Below are 9,171 nucleotides of genomic sequence, written 5' to 3'. Positions count from 1 at the left end.
ATCTATGCCGCCGCCACCGGCACGCCACGACTAAATGTCGATCGGCCCCATGTTGGAGTCACCCTGAAAGGGCAGAGCTGCCACATCCCATCCAAAGAGTGCAAGCATCTTGAGATTGAGAACGTCTTCTCCCATGAAACGAACATTATCGAAAAACATGAAATAAGTCTAGAAAAATGCAAACACGAGTGTCAAATTTAGGATTTGAAACCGATGGACCGGTTCCGCCATAAAGTATCTAGACATAGCGCTCAGATCTCACCTCTGTCACTTGTCGGTGTCCATATTAATCATGAGGTCTAGTATGTTCTAGGGCCACGAAAGCGGCCGTCCTCGCTAAACTAGCACGTCTCCACGGCATCGAATCATCAAATCAAACAATAAACAAGCAAAGCAAGGAAGCTCCCAAGGCGACTAGTCCAGCGACGACCTGCTCCAGTCGACGGATTCCTTCCATTCCATCCCCGTCCACGTCGCACCCATGTCGACTCGACGACGAGGACGCACGCAGACGCCACCCCTCTCCCTGTGACGCAACGCGGCCGCAACGAGTCGCGGCACCGACAGGCAGCGTCGTCCCATCACGGGGCGGGCGGGGCCCGCGCTGCGCGGTCGCAGGAGCGTAGCAGCCGAGCCAAAGCAAGCCGCCCGTCTGTCACTGGGGCGCGGGCCCCGCCGACACGCCCTCCTGTCCACTGGCGTGCGGCAACCCCGGACGAACTCGGACCGAGACCATTCAAATTTTCTTCCACTGCCCCTAGCCCCAGCCCCAGCCCATCTCTTCCTTCTCATCCCCCCTGCCTGTCTCCTCCTCCGCTCCGCTCGCTCCCTCCGCAGATCCGCGCCAGCGAGGACCCGGGGCGAGGAATTCCCCTGCCGATGGCGGTGAACGGGGCGGCCAACGGGTCGTCGGCGGCCAACGGGTCCTCGGGGCCGACCAGGACCGTGCTCGTGACCGGCGGGGCGGGCTACATCGGCAGCCACGCCGTGCTGCAGCTGCTCGCCGCGGGCTTCCGCGCCGTCGTCGTCGACAGCCTCGAGAACTCCTCCGAGCTCGCCGTCCGCCGCGTCGCCGCGCTCGCCGGGGACCACGCGCGGAACCTCTCCTTCCACAAGGTAACGCCGTCGCTTCCGCCGCTACCGGGGCCACGCCCTCTCCCCCCCTTAGATACATTGCTTCTCCTGCCGTCCGCGCCGGTCGATTACGTGGTCCTTGGTGCGAGGATAGATCTCATCTCGTGCTTGACGTGCCGGCCACGCCCTATGTGCTTTTCTAGATAATGGAAGATCTACATTCCTGGCGTGTTCCCACGGGATAGTTGTTTTCGGGCTTTTGGCGTGTTTAATCACTCTAGTTGTGACGAATTATGGGGGGAATTTGTTTGCTTCTTGGTTGCATTTGGAGTTGGGAATATTCGGTTCTAAGAATTACCTGCTATAGATTCGTTTGCGCTTACTTACCTTTCTGGGTGATTTGAGGCTCGTTACACGCTATGCAGATCTCACCGCTGCTGTTGTGGGGCCTGCATCCATCATTTTTAGATAACCTGGTGTTTAATTTGACGCATTGCTTGTGGTCATGTTGGTGGATTTGTGAAGGGGATTTCGTTTTTTTCTGGCTGGCAAACTAGCCAAAACGATGTGGATTAATTTTGGCCAACAGCTCTGTGAAACTGTGAATGTAGGTTCTCACAATGTGAGAACGTTAGGCATGCCATGGCGAATGCAGGGCATTTGTGATCAATTCACATATTCATGGCTTATCTGGGCTGCAGATTCTCACACAATTTGTAAAACATAGGTATCATAACTTTATTTGGTCTACTGATGTTGTACTTGATAGTGGTATGGAAGACGGTGACGTGGGAAATGGAATCTGGACCGTGTATATATCTCATATCTCTTTGTTCGACATTGTTAATCATTGGCAGTTTAGTGCATGACGTGCCTGCATATTAATTCTTTTTCTTACAGTGCAATAACAATTTGAACTATTTAGCGTTATGCTGAAGCCTGTAATTTATGAATAAATGGAATGACTGTGTGCTAGAAATAGAACCACTGGTAAATCTCTGCATGATGGTGGTTTTAAAGTTATATTTTGGGTTGATTGCATTTTTAAGGTGTCACTTAGGTGGGTTGTGGGTAGTTGGGGACTAGATTTGCAACTGTCCACTTTGTAAGGTGTGCACACTGCCAGTGCCTTGTTTGGTTAATTCACAAACTTGTATCACATTCACATCAACACTACACTTTTACAGTTGGCTTTAATATCTAATTCTTTTGTCATTGTCATTGAAACAAACAGGGTGGTTAGCTAGTCAATCAAAAACTTTTTTGACCGGGAATTAATCCAAACTTTGTATTGTCTTCTATTGTTATTGACCAAATCTAAGTGTTTAGTTCATACACAAACGGCTATGAAGTGTTTAGTTCATAAACAAACGGCCAAATCCATCTGAACGTGGAGCCGTGGAAGTGAAAATGGTGACTCTATGTTAATATACTTGTGTTTTTTGTGAAAGTAAATGATTTCTTACTATATGAAGCATTTAATAAATGACTTACAGAAATCTATTGCTTCTTGTGTTACAGTTTGATTTGGATAACAAAATCAGACTATGTCTTTAACCCCTATGGATATCTTAGTTATAAATAGCTCTACAGGAACATATAATGGAACACTAAAAACTAATCTGCTTCTGCAGGTTGATATCCGTGACGAGGATGCACTGGATGCTGTTTTTGCTTCCACAAGGTGCAGCACAATCTATATTAGTAATCAATGTACTTATGTTCATTTTTTACTTGTTTAATGCTTTGGCTTCTTGCCATGTGTAAAGGCATTTACATTCTTGAAATACATGTTTTCCAGATTTGATGCTGTTATTCACTTTGCTGGACTGAAAGCTGTCGGTGAAAGTGTACAGAAGCCATTGTTTTACTATGACCATAACATTGCTGGCACAATTAATCTTTTGAAAGTCATGGCAGCCCATGAATGCAAGAAGGTACTTACAAGTCATGTATCCACAAGATACTTTGTACTCTCTGACGTCATGTGCACAAACTGCCTTAACTGATATAATTCATTATTCAGACTGTAATATGTTTCTTGGTAGTGCTTTGAACACTAGTAGCCTTTATCATACAGAAGTCACTAATTGTTTACAATATCATATTGTGTTCTGTAGAAATTCTATTTGTACATCTCATTTTAAAATAAAATTTAGGCCCTCTGCTTTCCAAGCTTTCCAATATAGTTATGATTGTATCACACTGCAGTAGGATGTACTTGTAGACCACTTATTGTAGCTGCTCCTAGCTCCAACTTCTATAAATCGTAACAATTGATCCATGAATTTCCTAGATATGGTTAGCATATTCATGGTTTTCTTGATATATGTGGTTAAATATATTTGTATTAATGATTCTGTCAACCATCGAAGGTTTGCTGAGGCTCATTCCGTTATTTTTCTTGTTCATACCAGACTGATATTGACATGTGTTTATGTGTTCAAATGTTGTAGTTGGTGTTCTCATCATCAGCTGCAGTTTATGGATCACCTAAGAACTCACCCTGCACAGAGGAGTTTCCTCTCCTTCCGCACAATCCATATGGCAGAACCAAGGCATGTTACAGTTCTTTTCCTATGCACAATCTTTGCATCGAGTCTTTTAACTGATTGTAGTGATACACATTAATTGCAGCTTATGGCTGAGGAGATATGCCGTGATATATACCGGTCAGATTCTGAGTGGAGAATCATTTTACTTAGGTACTTCAACCCGGTTGGGGCTCACCCCAGTGGATACCTTGGTGAAGACCCACGTGGAGTTCCAAACAACCTTATGCCCTACGTTCAGCAAGTTGCTGTTGGGAGGAGGCCGTCAGTGACAATCTTTGGAAATAACTATGCAACTAAAGATGGGACCGGGGTATTTTTTTTCACATGCTATTCTCAGTCAGCTAGTACTTCACCACTGAATTTTAAATTTGGTGAAACCATTTTGGTCCATTCAGTTCATGTCCCATCAACTACTAGACACTACTTAGTAACTATGTAGTAGGAGTGCGCTGGCGTACAGTGCAGTAGCTCTTTTCTACTCCCTCCGTTCCTAAATATTTGTCTTTCTAGAGATTTCAACAAGTGACTACATACGGAGCAAAATGAGTGAATCTACACTCTAAAATATGTCTATATACATCCGTATGTGGTAGTCCATTTGAAATCTCTAAAAAGACAAATATTTAGGAACGGAGGGAGTAGTTACCTATGTGTTTCTGAAATATAAATGGATCAAACACTAGAAGAAGTGGTATCAACAACAGTTGCTCCAGTTGGTCCCCTAGTTTCAAAATTTCGTAGCAAGTAATGGAATTGTGTAGCTCTTACTAAAACACAGTATTTTTTGCAAACAAATAACTGAAAAAAAATCATAGTACTTGAGACAAGTTGTATAACTAGAAGCGGTTGCCCTCAGATTTTGTTCCATTGTGCAACTTAGAGCTTTTCATTAACTTTGTATATTTTTTTACTGAGCTTTGTATATCTTTACTACTGGTTTGCCTAAGTCACCAATGTATAGACCTGTAATACATATCTATCTGGTTTGATCTTGTTAGCAACTTAATGAATGATGCATTGGTGTCATCATTTTCTCCTCTGCAGACAAATCCACAATGCTGCCAGATGATGTGCTAATTAAAATATGTTGTCATGTGGGGCACTTCTGATGTCATCAAAATTTACATTAAAGGGCAAACCCGAGTCTCCTCAGAACAGTAGCATCAGACTCCTAATGCCTGGCTTATGACAAAACATAAGCAAAGTGGACAACAAATAAAACCACATCCTACATCCGAGATACGCAATCCCGTTCGAAAAAAGTTTTGTCCTGCATTTCCTTGCCAAATGCTATTGCAAACTCCGAATGCCGTGAATCATTTTGTGAATATTGTTATGAAATCTGCAGTTAAGATTTTCTCATCTACTAAGGACACTTTTGCCTGGTGTGCAGGTACGAGATTATATTCATGTGCTTGATCTTGCTGAGGGGCATATTGCTGCACTACGGAAGCTTTTTGATAGTTCGTCTAACATAGGTTTGCACAATTGACTGCATTCTGAAATACTTCATCACAAATACGTTATACTCCCTCCTTTTAGGTTTACAAGGCCCGCACCGAATTTGAGATTTATTTTGACAACCAATCAGGCCAATAATATATGAGTTGTGTGCCATAAAATTATACCATTAGAATCTTTTTTCGATCACAAATTCATGGATATATTTTTTGGCATATAATTACTACTCCCTCCGTCCGGAAATACTTGTCCGAGGAATGGATGTATCTAGATGTATTTTAGTTCTACATACACCCATTTGTATCCATTTCTACGACAAGTATTTCCGGACGGAGGGGGTATTTTGTTAATCAAATTGATTATCAAAGTTGTCCCCAACATGCACGCGGGCCTTGTAAACCAAAAGGAGGTAGTATCATTTTCCAGACATATGTGTGTAACAACTTGAGTACTTAGCCGCTAACTATTTTGCATTGCAAATCCCCAAGCCATAGAGAAATAATTTTTATTTCATGCTTTCACTTTGGAGTCCCTGCAAGTATTGAGTGCTCAAACTCCTATTTCTTCTACCTCTAAGTGCATAGGATGCTTGATGTATCTTTTTGCCCTGTAGTTTGATCTTGTACAAAAATTCAATTCATCATGCAGGATGTGAACCATACAACCTTGGGACTGGAAAGGGGACGTCAGTGTTGGAGATAGTCAATGCATTCGAGAAGGCTTCTGGAAAGGTATGCCTGGTTTGATAATACTGCGATTTTTGTAAATGCCTGATTCCTGTATTTTTTTTAACATGGTACTCCCTCCATTCCTAAATATTTGTCTTTCTAGACATTTCAAATGACTAACACATACGGATGTATGTAGACATATTTTAGAGTGTAGATTCACTCATTTTACTCCGTATGTAGTCACTTGTTAAAATGCCTAGAAAGACAAGTATTTAGGAACGGAGGGAGTATATTTTGCTGGTTAGCATATACTCCCTCCGTTCGGAATTACTTGTCTCAGAAATGGATGTATCTAGAACTAAAATACGTCTAGATACATCCATTTCTGGGACAAGTAATTCCGAACGGAGGGAGTATGACACAATCTCCTCAAAACAGTATTCAAGTAATCCTTGGATTTACTCAGCAGATTGCATAGGGCTTTAGAGGCTTAAGCTTTGAGTCTTTGCAAATTGACAACTGACAATTGCATTGCACAGGAAACTTGGGATTAGGAATTGTGTAGCTGCTGCAATTATTGACAAAACTAAGTTTTCTTATTACAAAGGACAAACATGGAGTAGCTAGTACTTTTTTGGGTGAACAGACTGTTATGATGCTAAGCCCTTTTGTGCTGGTTATGAGTAGATGTGTGAAAATTCTACGATTCATCATACAATGGCCTATAGAAAGATTATGGGTGATTGCTAGACTTTGCAAGTACAGTTAACTGGATGTTGCAATGTTATTATGCCATGCTTGTCCAGACGTTGTTTTAACTCTCCTGCCAAATGCCAATGATAGGAAGATCTATATGAGTTGTTTTCTTCTTGTGCCTTCTTTTCTTATGCATATGTCTGTGTTCCCTATGTTAGAAAATCCCGCTGGTCATCGGTCAGCGCCGCCCTGGTGATGCCGAGATTCTCTTTGCAGGAACTGGTAAAGCAGAGAGAGAACTCAACTGGAAGTAAGCCACTAACGGACTTTCTACATTTTTTGTCAGCGATAACATTCCTTCGGTAATTAAATGTTGTTATTCTGTCTACAGAGCGAAGTATGGCATCACGGAGATGTGCAGGGACCAGTGGAACTGGGCTAGCAAGAACCCTTACGGGTATGGGTCACCCGACTCGACCAAGCAGAACGGTAGCAATTCACACTGAACAACGCGGATCGGTCCGTGCGGACTCACTTGTACATGCAACTTAGTGCCTAAGAGCTGGGATCGGTGTAGATCTAGTCGGCCAGTCATACAGAGAAAGTTACGAGATTAGAAAAAAAAAAGGTTGCTCTGTTGTTCTTCCGGTATCGGTACAAAATCTATCTTCCTCCTGCATATATTTTTTTCGTTGAGATTGTTCTAGGAAGATTTGCTAGTTTGCTATAGTCGACCAGCTAATTCAATTCTTTTACTGCTAATTGAGTTGCATTGCCTAGCAGCTGTATACGAATCCTTTTTGTGCCTGTGCTGTAATAGTAATTAGACGAGCCACAGTAATACACTCAGTTTTGGTTGTATCTTTTCTTTCATGCAGCGTGTTACCCTCCTGTGTATATATCAGAAATTTGTCTACTCTGCCGTCTGGGTTTGGGAACTTTGGGGGTGTGCGGTGCTGCATTTCCCCCCTTGAGACTGTGCGGTGCACGTATAGTGCAGCTTTTGCTAGTGACTCAGCGTGCAGAAATGCATATGCCTTGTGATGATCTGTTGCTTATACCCATGAAAGACGCAATCTCCTCATCTATATCAAGATACTTTGCCAAGCATACGTGGATAATACTTCTGCCCATTTTTTTAGAAGAATACTTCTGCCAAATGAACCACTCTCGCATGTCCGATGAGGGCGTGCGAGCAAAACAGGTGCTAGGCGCAACCACTTTCGGAAGGCGAGTAATCTGCGCCGGCGCACCAGCCCAACCCTAGTCGCAGGATGCCACTTGTTCTGGCCGTTCAATCTAGCGGGAAAAAAAAACGATTCGTGCCAGATCTTCTTCCTCCTCGCGCATCTCACGCTCGCGCATATCCCTGCATCTCCGCCGTCTCGCGCAGCTCCCCTTTGATGCCTCATCTTCCCTCCGGTGGGCTTCCTCGTCGCCGATCGGCACCCTCGCCGGTCGTCCTCGTCGTTGGTTCCCACCCTCGCCGGTCCTCCTTGTCGCTGCCTCGACCCATGCAACAGCTGCACCTGCGGTTTGCAGCTCTCATTAGCTCCAGTTGTAGCTCCGCCGTCGCCCCTCGCCGTTGATGCTCGCTGAACGGAATTGCGTCGACGACTCCCACTAGCCAATCACGCCATTGAACGGATGTAGCAAAAAACTTATCCTGTCATAGCAAAACCTGACAACGGTTGCAGCAAAAACACCGTCGCCGCCGTCGCTAGGTCGTAGCTCCTTCTTGATGGATGTAGCAAAAAAGTTCGCCGGTAGTAGCAACAACCAAATACGGTTGCAGCGAAAAACGCCCTCGCCGCCGTCGCGAGGTCGCATCTTCTGCTTGATGGATGTAGCAAAACACTGCGCCAGTAGTAGCAAAACAAAACTACGGTTGCAGCATCATTTTTTGCTGGAAGCACAGGATTGCGAACGATGGCCACCAGTAAACGACATTGAATGAATGTAGCAAAAAATACCGCCGTAGTAGCTAAAAACAACGACGGTTGCCAAATTGAAACTTTTTCCTTGCCGGTTGAAACTTTTTTCACGGTTCAAAGTTTTTCTTCCACACCCATTTGAAGCTTTTTCATGCTTGAAGCATACTCCTTTGCCGGTTGAAGCTTTTTCGCACACCGTTTGAAGCTTTTTTGCATCTGCCGTTGCCAGCCACAAGTTCGCCGTCGTTGGTTGCAGCACGTCACTCTGACAGTAGTAGCTGTTTTTGTTGCTGGTCGTAGCTTTTCGCAGCGTTGGTTGCTGTTGGGTTTCGTAGTAATTGCAAAAAAATTCCTACGCACACGCAAGATCATGGTGATGCATAGCAACGAGAGGGGGAGAGTGTGATCTATGTACCTTTGTAGATCGACAACGGAAGCGTTAACTTGGTTGATGTAGTCGTACGTCTCCACGGCTCGACCGATCAAGCACCGAAACTACGGCACCTCCGAGTTCTAGCACACGTTCAGCTCGATGACGATCCCCGGACTCCGATCCAGCAAAGTGTCGGGGAAGAGTTCCGTCAGCACGACGGCGTGGTGACGATCTTGATGTACTACCGTCGCAGGGCTTCGCCTAAGCACTGCTACAATATTATCGAGGACTATGGTGGAAGGGGGCACCGCACACGGCTAAGAATATGATCACGTGGATCAACTTGTGTCTCTAGGGGTGCCCCGTGCCTCCGTATATAAAGGCTCAAAAGGGGGGGGGGACTGGCC

The 9,171-nt window shown here is 44.5% G+C and overlaps 1 protein-coding gene across 1 annotated transcript; it reads left to right on the top strand.

Moving 5' to 3' along the window:
* Nucleotides 1–555: 555 nt before the first annotated feature.
* Nucleotides 556–7,373, top strand: LOC123103501 (UDP-glucose 4-epimerase 4). Its single transcript, XM_044525108.1, has 9 exons — nt 556–1,116; nt 2,709–2,758; nt 2,876–3,011; nt 3,531–3,632; nt 3,712–3,939; nt 5,023–5,107; nt 5,739–5,821; nt 6,676–6,767; nt 6,849–7,373. Exons 1-9 carry the CDS (start codon nt 880–882, stop codon nt 6,961–6,963), a joined length of 1,128 nt encoding a protein of 375 aa, XP_044381043.1. The 5' UTR covers nt 556–879; the 3' UTR covers nt 6,964–7,373.
* Nucleotides 7,374–9,171: the final 1,798 nt, after the last annotated feature.

The sequence above is a fragment of the Triticum aestivum genome, chromosome 5A (assembly GCF_018294505.1).
Source record: "Triticum aestivum cultivar Chinese Spring chromosome 5A, IWGSC CS RefSeq v2.1, whole genome shotgun sequence".
In the NCBI taxonomy this organism is placed as follows: domain Eukaryota; kingdom Viridiplantae; phylum Streptophyta; class Magnoliopsida; order Poales; family Poaceae; genus Triticum; species Triticum aestivum.
Note: the sequence above shows the minus strand (reverse complement) of the source record. Positions and strands in the feature narration are given on the sequence as shown.